This window comes from Acanthopagrus latus, chromosome 16 (assembly GCF_904848185.1).
Source record: "Acanthopagrus latus isolate v.2019 chromosome 16, fAcaLat1.1, whole genome shotgun sequence".
Classification (NCBI taxonomy): Eukaryota; Metazoa; Chordata; class Actinopteri; order Spariformes; family Sparidae; genus Acanthopagrus; species Acanthopagrus latus.
In genome coordinates, this window is record NC_051054.1 from 14,821,926 (window position 1) to 14,837,032 (window position 15,107).

A 15,107-nucleotide genomic window follows, 5' to 3' on the forward strand; every position below is an offset into this window, starting at 1 on the left:
TCGGAGAGTCAACGAAGAGTGGGATGAATTTTGAAGGGTGCCGTGCGACTACTGGGGGGCTCTCTCTAAGCTGCACACACTGAGACACCCTTACTAAGCAGATTACCTCTGCAAATCTATGTCAGGATACATTTCTGAGGAGAGAGCGTGAGAATGCGGACACAAAGCATGTATACAGTATCAGACATGCACCCAAACTGACTGAAGTCACCGGTGCACTGCTGACATCTGCTGCACAGCTTAAGGTACATCGCAAGAACCCTGCAGACACACAGTGCCTGTATTTGCGTTTTCTAGCATTAAAGAGCAGCTCGCCGGTCGATCCGCGATGATAAAAGTGGCCGTTCACAGGAAAAAGAATCTTTGGATGTGGAGATATTTAAAGACCGTTTCCTGTGTTTGGCGTTTACCTTGGATTAAGGAACAGCATTGTGACTCACAGCTGCCAGAGGTGCAGCATGGGAGCCGAGCGGGCAACGTGACGTGTGTCGGTAGGGGCGGGGGGCTTTGGGGGGAGGGGGGACCAGATGTTGTCGTCCGACCATGGGGAATAAACTCTATCGGTCACACTGCAGGTGGTGGGAAAAGGGGGGAGAGAAAGGGAGAAGAGAACGAGTGAGCGAGAAACAACGGCAAACAGGAAGCAGAGACCTTACAACACAATGCTCGCAGAGCTTCCTGCAGGCTCAGACAGATAAGGAACAACACTTTGTTTAAAGCTGTATTTTCACCCCCAAACGTTTCCCAATCTCTAAAACCACATCTTACAGCACTACACTGCACTACAGCCGTGATAATGCGTTGCAGAAAATGTGGGATTTTGAGTTCTTGAAATTGAAAAGAAGAAGTGAAAACCTGTAGGCCTCAAGACAATGTAACTGCAAGTGAGTCCAACTCAATTTAAAAAAAAAAAAACAACAATTATCATTATTCTTATCATATTCTTGCCATCATGACACCGGAGGCCTGCGTCATGAGGTCAAAGGCCAGACACAAGAATAGCTGTGTGATGAGGATCTGAAGGCTCGCTCACAAACATCGTCACCTGCACATTTCCTGTCTTCACAAAATCACACATCCTACAGCTGTGCACCAGATGCACTTCAATGCAAGAGATGAAGAAAAGAAATACAAGGTCGAGCTGTCGGTATTTTCGGTCATCAGAGGTATTTTGGTGTCTTTTGATGTTGAGCAGAGAGTGGGCCTCCAAGTCTTCAGCACAACATCATGGCGATGACAGTTTGGGGATTTGTTGTGCACATGCAAATGAAATGTACAGTGGAAATTTGGGGCATCAACAAAATAATGTTGATCAGTGCCAAAAAAAAGGGGGGGTGAATAGATGTTCTCCAGAAAGTAGCCACATTAAAAACCTGGCTGTGACATTCACAAGTCAGAGGCAGATGTTACAAATGTACTGTGGCTCGGGCATCACTTGGAGATGCCTTGGCCTGCTCACTCGTCCGCCTGGATGCACATATATTTTATGTAATCTGCTTGAATCAGATATTTGGTTCTCTAAGAAATCTGTTGACGCTGTTATTTTATTCTACAGCATGCCTGTCTGCAGAGAGGGATCTTGGCTCTGAGGCTCTTCCTGAGGTTTCTTCCACAATCCATCCATTATTATTAGCTATATTAATCAAATTTACTTACCTTGACTAGTCACTGGTTATTTCACAGACTTAGTTTAACAATACAAAATACTAAATGAATACATGAATGAATCATTGTGTAAAACTGTAGATTGGGGAAAAAAACCTATTAATCCTCAAAGGGATAGAAGCATGCAAATAAAAGTGCATTAAAAGTCATTTAACCACCTTTGACGTTGATTTATTGTAATGTTAACCTGGGGGTGTTCATTTTTCAGTAAATATGAACCCGGTCACCGTGAAAGAGACAGGATGAAACACGGAACATGAAGTTTCTGCTATAAACTGCAGCTGGTGACAGTCTAACAATGCCACCTCAGCTGTGGCCTTTGCCCCTTTCACATGGGAGAATAAAGCTGCCTGTAAGGGCTTTCACAAAATTTAATTTATAGTCAGAACAACAGGAAAACGTGGCAAAGAAGTCGGGGGAAAAAAAAAACTTATCTGGAAAGAAAAAGTTACTGTGCTGTGCAATTGAGCGAATGAGTGATTGAAACCAAAAGCACAGAGGCCACTGTGCAGTTTACATGCACGAGTTGATTACGTGTCTGACCAACCGAGAGTAATCCACATCTTGTTGCATGTAGACAGTTTGGGAGATGAAACTTGTCATGACACAAAGAGGAAAGTGAGAAGCAGCATCTGATGTAGCACTGAGGGGAGACGCCAACATGTAAAATCCGATCCTGGAGCAACACCTCCCTCTAGGGACCAACTGTGGTATTACACCATGTTATTGGTACGTTCAGGAACTGAACTGTGAGGCACAGATGAATGTTTTAACAAGGCACAGTGACCTGAAAATAGTGTTTTATAATGTAAAATGATACACAAAATACGCTTTTAAAGAATATTTTTTCATCGTAAAATTTAAACCTTTTACAGTAGGAGCTGTCTGCCTGAGTCTATAAATGATAGATGGTATTTTAAATAGTCACTGTACCCCTTTTCTCATTATCAATCAGCTGATCTTTACCAGTGGTCAGGCTCCTCTCTATGGGACTATGTTAATCTACATCAAATGGAAGTAGTCAAAGTGAAGGCGCATCCTCTGATTGGCTGCCTTTGTTCTTTCAAATCGAGGTGTCCTCTCCCCTTTATTGGCCCCAACTGACCTCCCTGTGGGTAGTAATGCTACTGCTGCTTCTGCTGCTGCATGGACTTTGGAGCTGCTGGCGTAATGATGGAGTTATAATCTGAGAAAAGATAAAACAAAAATAACAAAAAAAAGATGGCACAGGCCTGTCAGAGGCATGACAAAGCACACAGGCTGAGGGAGGAGGTGAGCTGCATGCTGATCGGTGATGGAGCCGTGGGCAAGACCAGCATGATCATCAGCTACATCTTCAATGGATACAACAGCGAGTACAGACAAACAGCTTTCGATGTTTTCACCGGTGAGTGCAGGTTCTTTCTTTTTAAAGGTGACTGACTGCTTCACAGAGCAAACAAACTGATTTCGACTTGACTTTCAGGTTTGGTCCATGTGAATGGCGTTCCAACTCGGGTCAAGCTGATAGACACTGCAGGACAGGTAGAGATTCCGCGCCACCACAACTGTAATTTCTCTAGTTGGACTGTCCCCTCTGATCTCTCTTTACGTCTGATCTGACAGGAGGAGTTTGGCCATCTCCGCTCTCTCTGCTATGCCCATGTGGACGTCTTCATCCTCTGCTTCAGCCTGGTCAACCCAGCCTCCTTCGAGAACGTCACCTCCAAATGGATCCCACAGATCCGCGCTGGAAACCAAACCTCTCCCATCCTTCTGGTCGGGACTCAGTCAGACCTCCGCCACGACGTGGATGTCCTCATCCATCTGGACCAGCGGAGCACCAAACCAGTGCACTTCAGCCAGGCCAGGAGGCTGGCACACAGGATCAGAGCTCATGGCTACGTGGAGTGCTCGGCTCTGACACAGCACAACCTCAAAGACGTGTTCGACCGGGCTATATTTGCTGCCATCAAGCACAAACACGCTGGCACTAACTGTAAAAAGCTCAGCCTGCTTAAGCGTTTGAAGACTTTTTGTGATTGTGGATGGAGGAAAATCATCAGGTTCATCTGATGTGGAGTTAAAAGATGGATTGATTGTGTTCAGGCTGGTGGACTCGGACTATTCAGGGATTTTCAGGACAAATGTTGCATTTTTATTGTGCATTGCACTAAAACAAGATCATTTAACTTGACCGAAAAACCTGATTTCCATCCTGTATCATTATGTGACAATCTTTATCCAAACTTCAGCACAAGAAGGCTACATTCTGCTCTTTTTTATCTTCTCCTTCCTTGGTTTCATTGCTTCATTTGTTGTTCATATTTTTATGTGTGTGTTGAGGTTTTGTAATAAATGCACAACAGTGTTACACATATTTAATGGCCAGTTGCTTTGTTTTCTTCAAATCAGTACTTTAATGCAAACCGCTGGAGAGAATCACAGTGTAGATCCCACAGTGGAAGGTACTGTCAGTGAAGAAATGGAGGGAAAACACAAAGTACCATTTGGGACAAATGGTCACCTGCTGATGCTTTGAAGTGCTACTTTACAAGACAAAAGCCGTTTAAATCCACCCTGTGTTTGAAATCCTGTGCTGAGGCACGTGTCTAACAATTACCTTCAAAACAGCCACCCACATGGAATTTTCTTTAGTGAAATCATGATCTCATAAGTTTATTTGAGGCTTTGCCAAAAATGATTGTCATAGATAAAGTAACTATTTCAAACAATTAGATCTTCATTCAAATGTGGTTGCTTTCCAACTCGGACCAAGATCCTATTCTACATTTTCTGGATCTTAAGGAACCACAAACAGTCTCATCAATACAAGGTCTTCATTTTATGTTGAAAAGAGGTGGAGGAAGATAGTGTCACAGTAAATTATAGGCCATACAGAAAATGTGTCATGTGTTTTAAAATTAACAGGGTTTTTAAAAAAAATACAGTTCAAGGACTTTTTCAAAATTAGAAGCCTATAGTAAGACAGGGTTTGAAATTTTCAATGATTGATGGATTAGTCGTTTGCAAGTACTTGAAATTGTAATTTAATTTATTTCAAAGTCAAAAGCTTTATATTGACCCAACTTACCCACTGGTGACACTTTATGAAACATTAAACTATGTCATCCAGCTGTAGAATACTATCATAAAACCTATTTCTGTTTGTTTTTCAAGCAGAAGCACATCTGATTTATGGTGCTGAAGTGAAATTGTTGTTTTGAGTCTACTTACTGTGTCTAATTATGTAATTCAAAGCAGCTGCAAGGTTCCAGAAAGCTTTAAAATGCTTGAAAAGCGCTTGAATTTGACCATGGAATAAATGTAGGAAGCCTGGAGGGACGTTCACCTGTCTAACCCAGAACAGTACTGAAAAGTGGTGAGGACATGGATGCTCAAATCTATAATATAACAAAACAAACAAAAAAGAAAAAAAGAAACATTTTGAAAGCTTTTTTTTTTTTTTTTTTTTTTTTGCATGTTTAACCGTTAGAATTATTTGAAGTGATTGGGGACAGAAATGGTCATTTCAAAAAGTGCTGATGTGTCCCAAGCATTCCTCACGTAGCATCTGTGACACCCATGTATGTCCTTCTACTAACTGCTGGTATTTTAGGGACTTCAGGGTAGAACATGTCCAAGAGGTTATGCTGGTTGACGGACTGGGTGTGAAAACATGTAGGCTCCACCTCCCCTCCTTAGGAAATCATTTACATGCAAACTTTAGTCTTTATACCTGTAATCTTATAAAAGTTATATGAAAAGAAGCATATACTTAAAAAAAAAGCCACAATTCACTGGGCGCATCAAAACATTTCTTATGGGCTGCGCAGACATCGCAGGCCCGGCCCTGGGCGCTTCCGCCTTGCGCGACTACGTTTCCCATCATGCAACCGCACTTTACCCTCCTCTGACCCTGTGACTGAAAATAAGCTGATCAGCTGATCTGACCTGGCAACAAAATAACGTAGCTAGAGAAATCTGCCAGGGAGGGGGCTGCTGAAGAACAAAACAATGACACTGCTCGGAAGGATTTAGACACAGGAACACTTTTTTTTTATTTTAAAGACTTTGTAACGCCGTCGAGCGGATCTTCCTCCCGTCGCAAAGTGAAGAAAGAGTCTGCGGGTACCCGAGCTGCGGACGTCGGCTGGCTGTTGTTTTTGTTGATATGTTGTTACAGCTCAGTTGACAGACCGGAGGCTAGCTGCTCGTCAGGACGCGCTACGTACTAGCAGGACCCGCTGGCTCGCTCGCTGCAGTTGTTTCTTCTGGGGGGGAAACAAAGTTGAAACCGTCCGTCGAAGCCGAGCAGCTGTGAAAGTGCGTTTTGCGGCTCATTGTTGCCAAATTGTCTACCGACTTTGCCTGCGAGCCGCCGAGGGGTCGTTACTTGCCTGCTAGCCTGTTGTTAGCATCAACATTTGCACATTTCGTCTCATTCAGGGAGAGTTCATTGTCTCGGCTGCCACAAGCTACCTGCATATGTTACCCTGTGTTGTTTTAGCGTCGTCCTCTGGCATTCGGGTGTATTTTATGTAACGCCGCGGCTAAGTGCTAACTTTATTACATGAGCAGGCTAAGTGTTGGTGGCACAAAGATATCAGGTGTTCCTACAGGAGACGGCTGTTTCTGCTCCATCGCCTCACTGTTCAGTTGCACTAGATGGTATTACTAAATTCGTGTTGAAGTGTTTTCACATCCATGCTGCCAGAGTTAATTTGATATATTTTGTTGTATGCAAGTCTGTGGGATACTATGCAGCTGTTTTAAGTTGATTTGGTTGTTGTTGTTGTTGTTGTTTTGGGGGGTCATTTCAGCCGTCAGCATCACTGCATGTTGTGCGTTTTTGTCATTAACTGCTACTGTCAGTTGCTGGGTGCTGCTGTCAGAGGTGATCCAATAAGCACTGCTCTGTATTTATCTTGCACGAAACGATGAGTGGGCATGGCTCATCCTCAGAAAAGGGAGTCAATACTAGTCTAATATGTCAAGAGAGTTATGCCTGTGGTGGCTCTGAGGAGGCTGCGTTTGAGTGCGATGAGTGCAAGAGCTTGCAGTGTGTCCGCTGCGAGCTCGAGCTCCACAATCAGGAGCGTCTGAAGAACCATGAGAGGGTTCAGATAGGCCCCGGGCACGTACCTTACTGTGACAACTGTAAAGGAGGTAACGGAGACGGTGGCAAACGCCACAGATCTGTGGTCCGCTGCCAGAACTGCAAGGTCAACTTGTGCCAAGACTGTCAGAAGCGCACCCACAGCGGGGGCAACAAGAAGAAACACCAGCTCACATCTTACCCTCCGCCACCCAAACCTTCGGTGGTCAGCCCTGTCCAGACGCCTGACCCCGTCCCTGTCCAAATCGCCGATGAGACCAAATCTCAGAGAGCAAAACTTCTGGAGAAGGTTTCCAGTTTTCTCTTGGTTGACGAGAATGAGGAAATGCAGGTGAGGTGTACCTAAAGTACCTCAACATCAACGTTCTATGCACTCACCAGACATTTTGTTGTTTTAAATAACATGTTTTCGCCTCTAACCTCTTGTTCCCCCATAGATAAAAGATGATGCTTCGTTCATAAAGCGCCTGAGCTGCGAGCCCGACCAGCTGCTGAAGGTGGTGTCCATCTTTGGCAACACAGGAGAGGGCAAGTCTCACACCCTGAACCATGCCTTCTTCATGGGCAGAGAGGTGTTCAAGACTTCTCCCACACAGGAGTCCTGCACCGTGGGCGTGTGGGCAGCGTTTGACCCCTACCGCAACGTCGTGGTCATCGACACAGAGGGGCTGCTCGGGAACAGTTCCAAACAGGGCCAGAGAACCCGCCTCCTGCTCAAGGTGCTCGCCATCTCCGACCTCATCATTTACCGCACCCACGCCGACCGCCTCCACGATGACCTGTTCAAGTTCCTCGGGGATGCCTCGGATGCTTACTTGAAGCATTTCACCAAGGAGCTGAAGGCCACGACGGCCCGCTGTGGCCTGGATGTCCCGCTGTCCACGTTGGGCCCTGCGGTGGTCATCTTCCATGAAACGGTCCACACTAAACTGCTTGGTTCAGGTAATAAAATCTCAGCACTTCTGTCATGGACTTCTGTTATTACACCTTTAATAGACAAGTCAAAACATAAAGTAGAATTTTACTTTAGGGACGAGCGACCTGCCCTTAAAGTCAACTAAGGGTTAAGCGTCTGCAGATAATTACAGGTTAAGCAAATATTAGCCCACAGTGTTTCTCTTTCTTTGTTCTACATCACCGGAGGTACCAATTGGCATTCTGCCTTTTCCTGAAATGTGTAAAAACTGCTTTTTGGACTCGAAAGAAAATTGAGCACACTGTGTATTTAGGTCAAATATGTGACATATCTGCAGTTGTCGTTTTTGCCAGTTTTAGAGTTTAGTTGCTGCAACTCATGCTTCACATTACTGTCAACCCTTTTTCAGTTTAAATGTGGATTCCAAACTCTCAGGCAGCTACTGGTTTCTGTTCTTTTTCCATCAACTTGCAGAGACTAGCAGTTTGCTTCAGAAAGGATCCCCCAACATATTGAGCATCATGCCTGGTTTTACTGTAGGATTTCCGTTATCGTTGCTGCTGTAAATACTAGTTTCATTATGAAGTATGTGCGCCATTGCCATGCAATAATGAAATAACAGGACTTGACAGACCTGATATTAACTTCCATTCATTACGTCACTCAAGGAGGCCACAACTCCAATAGCTTCTACAAGTTGTTTTTTCACACTACATAGAAACGTATGGAAACTGATCGAATATTCAAACTGAGGTTGGTCTTGGAGTGCAAATGTACTAAGACTTAAAGGAACACTGATGTCAGCCTTTAAGACTTTGGACAACAAATGCAATGTAAATTGATGAGTGACATGGTTTTTCTGAAAGACTTGTTAAAGGAAAGGTTCACCCAAAAGTGGCAATTCAGTCATTACTTACTTACCCCAATGCTGATGCAGCAAAACAGCATTGTAGCATTCTCTTTAACAACTGAAGTATTTCGGGACTCATTTTAAAATGTTAAAAAAACAACCAAAAAGATAGATAATATGCTCGCCCAGCATAATTCAAGTCTCTGAAAGCCCTGAGATCCCAAATGAATTTGAAAAGACGTTACTTAGAGCCTTTTCGAAGCTGAAATCTTCGCTATAGCTGCTAACTTAAAACTGTTAACGGTACCCCATCTGCAGGGGGTGCACAAGCTTTATCACCCAACTGTCTTGGATTAGATTAACTTGGATGAGCTTTATTTACCTGTCGATGATAGCGAAATATCCACAGTGTATTGTGATTACACTTTGTACTAATTTCTCCATCCACGTCTTGTTTTAGACAAGTCATCTGAGTCAGTAGATCGGCTGCTGTTGGAGCGCTTCAAGAAGCTTTCCCGTTTCCCAGAGGCCTTCAGCTCTGTCCAGTACTGGGGCACGCAGACTCTCAACCCACCTACCGACTTCCGTGGCCTGCAAAATAAACTGGAGCAGCTCCTGGATAATAACGCCACCCGTTCCCCACGCACCCCTGTGGTCATCTTCAAAGCCCTGCAGGTAGGGCTGTATAAAGTCAGCGAGCCGCAGACCTGCTTCAGACCCGCCTGCTTGCATTTAACGATGTCCATGCGATATGTGTGTATACATGAAGAGGTGGTGCAACACACTGTTTTGTCTAGGTCTAGCTAATTTGTACTCTTCCTTGCTTTTCCTACAGGCGTTGAGTGAGCGCTTTAATGGGGAAATTGCAGGAGAGCTTGTTGCCCACAGCTGCTTCTTTCCTGATGAGTACTTCACCTGCTCCAGCCTGTGCCTCAGTTGTGGGTCAGTACCCTCCTGCCATTTAATAAAAAAAAAAAGTAATCATTGTTATCATTTTTTCTTTGTTGTCAAACCCCCTGCTGTATTACTTTTATCACAGATCTGGCTGCAAGAACAGCATGAACCACTTAGGAGAAGGGGCTTGCCATGAGGCGAAGCATCGCTGTCGTTATTCTGTACAGTATGATAATCGCATTTACACCTGTAAGGTAAGCACAGTCTTACTTGGATAAAACTGAGCTGTCTCTCTTAGCCACTGACTTTGTACTGACTCTTGTTCAGTGTCTAATGAATGTAAAGTAAAGTCTTTGTATGGTGCATCACTGTAGGCCTGCTATGAAGGGGGAAAGGAAGTGATCGTTGTCCCAAAGACCTCAGCTTCCTCTGACTCTCCATGGTTGGGCCTTGCCAAATACGCCTGGTCTGGGTGAGTTGCAGCTGAGTGAGCTACAGTGTCATGCTTGACGTAGGCTTATGTTACCTTTACAGAGCCTAAGTTTAGCTCTAGTTTTCCAGCCTCTTACATAAAATCTAAAATGTCTGAACCATACATACTTTGGATACCAATTGGTTACCATTAATATTTTCACAGAGGTTCAAGTTGTACATTAATGTGTCTATTGTATGTTTAGATACGTCATCGAATGTCCCAACTGTGGGGTGATCTATCGGAGCCGTCAGTACTGGTATGGGAACCAGGACCCTGTGGATACGGTTGTCCGCACTGAGATCCAGCATGTATGGCCGGGGGTAAGAGAAACAAGCTTTTTAATTCATTTATCCAATGTAGATTATATATTTATTATTTGTAATCATACAGATGTATGATAATTGCTAGAGGTAACCATTTATTTACTTATGTAACCAGTTATCTACTGCTTTTTGCAGTCTGATGGTTTTTTAAAGGACAATAGCAATGCAGCGCAGCGTCTCCTGGATGGAGTCAACCTAGTGGCCCAGTCGGTGTCAGAGCTCAGTGTCAAGCCTGCCAAGGCCGTCACCTCTTGGCTGACAGACCAGATCGCCCCGGCCTACTGGAAACCCAACTCCCTCATCTTGGTGAGTGACACACACAGCCCCACCCTGTGCCACCCGCCACCAACAGCCAAGTCAACACTTTCATGTCCAGAGGGATGTTTACTGCCCGGTGCTCTGCAGCTATTACACAATCTTATGTTTGCCAGTCACAAGATAAAACTTGGATACACACAGATTGTGTCCTCTTCTCTCTAGTACACTGTTATACAATAACAGCTTCTCATGTTTTTGTTTTTTTTACTTCTCTTGTACAAGGTGTGCCATAAGTGTCACACAGTCTTCCAGGACAATGACACCAAACATCACTGCCGTGCCTGCGGGGAGGGCTTCTGCGATGGCTGCTCGTCCAAAGCTGCTCCTGTCCCTGAGAGAGGCTGGGGTCTTGCCCCTGTCAGAGTCTGTGACGTCTGCTACGAGCAGAGAGCCTCATACGCAGGTACACATACTCTCAATAATGTCAAATGTTTTTTTGTGTGTGTTATGCAGCCATTTAACATTCGAGTGAGCACTGGCTTTAGCAGATATTTTTCTTCATGTTTATGCAGAAATGCTTGAGGCCGAGCTCGAGGAGGAAGAAGGTGGAACCCTGGCCAGGAAGGTTGGAGAAGCAGTGACCAACACTATAGGCGTTGTGGTCACTGCTATTGACATCCCACTTGGTGAGTGTTGTCCAAAACAACACCTAAAGAACATCCTTATGTAACAGGAATAAATGACCCAGTAAATGTGAGGAGATGTATACAGTGCCCTCTGGTGGCAGACGTGTGATATGCCGATTCACAATAAGGAAGAACAATAGTGAGGTCTTGTTTCTAGTTTGAACCCTCGGAGATGTCAAGAAGGAGTTTGACCAGCGTAGGCTTCCTTATAAGGAACATGTAATGCCCTCATGGCCTAGTTATAGTAGAGACTGTAAAAATAGTAAAACTCAAAACAGTTGAAATCCAATCAGTTGCCCAGTTGAGTGACTCAGATGTGTCAGTGTGTTTATTTGTCTGTAACTTTCTTGCTAACAAAAGGTTTAGAGACTAAAAAATTAAAATCCTCCTACACACACTGGCTACAGAGCCTAAGAATTTCTTTGACAGTGTCTTCAGATTGGCAGTGCTTCCATGTAGAGGGTTTCTGCTACTAACGTCCAACATAGTCTAGTGCAGAAGTGCGACTGATGGCTAGTTATCCTGTTTACTCATTTCATTTTTGAGGCTTATTGCTGTAATGTTTGTTTAAGAGTCAGTGTTATAAATGTTTTGCCCAGTGTTTTTGAGAAGAAGAGTTTTCATAACAGCCAATGTGACACATTTCTGTCAAGAAAATCCAAAATGTGTCTTAGTCTGAGAATACTGGCTCCACTGCAGTGTGTTGGCAAGAATAAATACCGCACTCACTCAGAAATCACAGCCCTTATTTTCGAATGTGGTTGTAGTCTCATACACGTCTTAATCATATTTATATAACCTCAAGGAATGTACTTAATCCAAAGCATAAGTAGTATGTTAATGTATGTTAGGCTGCTACATGAGTCTACTGTAGACCTATAATTACCAGTAAAGGGCATAGATGAATTTTTGATAACGTGATATCCTGCTGAAAACCCCTCCGTCTCCATCACCACCCCAAAAATACCTCAGAGCATGGTCCACTTCAGTCACAACGTAATACTTATTCCCAAATACCAAACCTTGTTTCCATGTTTCCATGGCTACCCGAACCAAGTCAGCCAAGGACTTTATTTTACCTGAAGCAGCGGGGTGCCCTCCAAACAGTAGTGTGGAAAAATAAGCAAAGTAAAGCAATGGTAAACAATGGAAACTGTTTTGGTATCAAAAGTCTGGTATTTCAAATAGTCAGTAGATGCAAATAACCCTGCATTTAATCGGCAGGGGTGGCAGGTATAATGAATGCGGCCCACAGAGTGTACATATTGTTCCAGGAGACTCCAGGAAGTTGTTGTGCCCTGCCAAGTCCACCCCCCCCTTAAAACCACATCACGCCATTTTTATAACATGCTAATTGGTGAGATTCGAATTGGGCAGTAGCAGGATATCAGGTCATCGCAAAGTGTTGATGAAGGTTCTCAGTCATCCAGCTCATGGTAATTCCAAGTGCTGTATTGTAGGCAGCTGGACTTATTTCAGGTTCTTGGAGACGTTTCACCTCTCATCCAAGAGGCTTCCTCAGTTCTAACTAACTGGAGGGGAGTTGGCAGGCTTTTAAATTCTGTGTGAGTGTGTCTTAAAGGTCATCGCAAACATATTTCTCTGTTCCCTTTATCAGTCAATATAGTCTAGGAATACAGAATCATTTGGACAGAGCAAGGCTAGCATTTTTCAGAATGGTTCCAGTTTTTATTCTAAATGTAAACTATGTAACTGTTAGCTTATATTATAACCAATATGTGCTTGTGTATGTGTGTTTTTGTGTGTTTAGGTCTTGTGAAAGACGCTGCCCGTCCTGCCTACTGGGTGCCCGACCAGGACATCCTGTCGTGCCACAACTGCCAACGCGAGTTCACTGCCAAGCTGTCCAAGCACCACTGTCGCGCCTGTGGCCAGGGAGTGTGCGACGACTGCTCCCCTGAACGCCGGACGGTTCCATCGCGGGGCTGGGACCACCCTGTGCGCGTTTGCACCAGCTGCAATCAGAAACCTGGAGAACTTTAACAGAGACGGCCTTCCTTCCTCGGAGCACCAGAGAGAACCACTGGCTCACTCAGCTCGCAGTCTGTCACTGCTTTACCTCTGTTACTCTAATGGTTCTGTCTCGTATCTGTGGAAAGGAAGTTTTTAGGCATATACATATATATATAAATATAGGACAATTAGTAGATTTGGGATTTCAGAGTTCCTGTGGCCTTTGTAGAACAGCCAGAACATGTGAGTTACTTGACTGAGTGTGAAATTTCCACTCTGATTATTCACAGAGTGAATATTTTAATTCTTCTTGACACAAATCCCTAATTTTATGTTAAATAAGGCTGCTGAGCTATTTTTCTACTATCAGAAAATATTATAAAAAAAGTATCATTTAAAGATATTAGTTAGCTGAGAACCCCGTGGGGTCGGTGTGAGTAGTTTCCAGCAATTCTTATTAATAAGCATTGTTTCTCTGATGTCGTACGTGTAATGGCGAGGAGATATTTTATATCCATGCAGGTATAACTTGCAGGTTCCATTGCATGCTGTACTGCAACATTTTTAGTTTTTGCACTAAGCCTTTTTCAGCTGTTATAGGCTGTTGCTTACCATGGCCAAAATCCAGATATCCCCATGATCAAGTAGTCTGTCCCAAATGAGCTGAAATCTACTCAAGCAGGTCCAGGCTGTGGATATCTGGTGTGCCAAAAATCATTCAGGTCACTGTGTCTGTGCTGGTATAATGTTTATATTTTATCATGTACTTTGTGGTTGTATGAAGACATAGAACTATGTTAGAGGAGTGTACATTTGAATTGTTGAAAATTATTTATGTATTGAGGATACAAAAAAAAAACTTATTAGCACTCTGGCATGCATGACAGTCGGATAAATCCATGGCCTTTTACATGTTCAGAGGATGGTCTCTGAACTAACCTCACTGTCTGTTTTACCGAGCGGCATTTTAGTGTTCACATGTGTCATAAAATGTCTGTACTTCATGGTCAAATTTGTTTTCCTGACACCTTGGTATTAATTGTTTGTCTTGATATTGTTTAGCTGAACTTGAAAACACCCAAATTGGTCTTCGAGCCAGTTTCATGGATCACATTCACACTTCTGTAGGTACAATCTGACAGGATAATTGTCCTGACCAAGGTCAACACATTTTTTGTTCCGTTTTTAGCTTGACAAAGCTCGTTTTTCCGTTATCTTGCATCCGTTATTGAAACACATTGTATATGTTCTTTTTTGGGTTTTTGTTTGACATGACTAACTGTATTGATATTTATATACTTTTTAATGCCTGTATGTGAACCACCCATCCTCCCCATTATTGTTTTTGTCTTTATTTTCTTTTGTCTTTTCAGCATTACACATAAAGAATTGATGCTCAAATGTGACAGCGAGGAGATATTGAACCATATTTCGTGACCGAGAGCTTTAACTTGTCTTGCATCATTGCTAGTTTTAAGTTGCTGAGTAATGAGTCCGTCACATCTGGATGTCATATAAAGCACAAGGTGATGCCTTTAACACATATGCTTGTATTTTGTTGTTAAAAATGAGAGAGAAAAAAAAGGGTGTTTGTTGATTGTAAGCCTTGTAGATAAAGTTAATTCTCCCTTTGCTCCTTACGTGGAACTTTTTGGTTCTGATGTCTGATGAGAAGATGTTGTGTCTGCCTTGTCTCAAAATAGATTTATCTGTCTGAATGTTGCATCACACACACACACACAGACACACACACACTCCTTTGAGATACTAATTTTGCACAGTATAGAATAGCAAACACGTCATGCCGGATTACTTGTACTGGAGTTCATTCCAATGCAAATTTGTGCCGTCTGTTGCTTCAGATATACTTTGTGGTGTCCAGTTTATTTTTTCAATAAGATTTGGGTGCTATCATCAACACTTCTCACCTACACACACACACAGCCTGCAAATCAAGCAAGAATGATT

The 15,107-nt window shown here is 43.4% G+C and overlaps 2 protein-coding genes across 2 annotated transcripts; both read left to right on the plus strand.

Annotated features, from left to right (window-relative positions):
- Positions 1-2,465: 2,465 nt before the first annotated feature.
- LOC119004658 (rho-related GTP-binding protein RhoV-like) lies at positions 2,466-3,857 on the plus strand. The gene is made up of 3 exons (XM_037071775.1): positions 2,466-3,052; positions 3,131-3,189; positions 3,271-3,857. Exons 1-3 carry the CDS (start codon positions 2,887-2,889, stop codon positions 3,718-3,720), a joined length of 675 nt encoding a protein of 224 aa, XP_036927670.1. The 5' UTR covers positions 2,466-2,886; the 3' UTR covers positions 3,721-3,857.
- Positions 3,858-5,572: 1,715 nt separating this feature from the next.
- LOC119034428 (zinc finger FYVE domain-containing protein 1-like) lies at positions 5,573-15,083 on the plus strand. Its single transcript, XM_037125401.1, has 11 exons — positions 5,573-7,094; positions 7,201-7,705; positions 8,990-9,204; positions 9,365-9,471; positions 9,569-9,677; positions 9,798-9,895; positions 10,101-10,218; positions 10,357-10,527; positions 10,762-10,942; positions 11,052-11,165; positions 12,937-15,083. Exons 1-11 carry the CDS (start codon positions 6,585-6,587, stop codon positions 13,167-13,169), a joined length of 2,361 nt encoding a protein of 786 aa, XP_036981296.1. The 5' UTR covers positions 5,573-6,584; the 3' UTR covers positions 13,170-15,083.
- Positions 15,084-15,107: the final 24 nt, after the last annotated feature.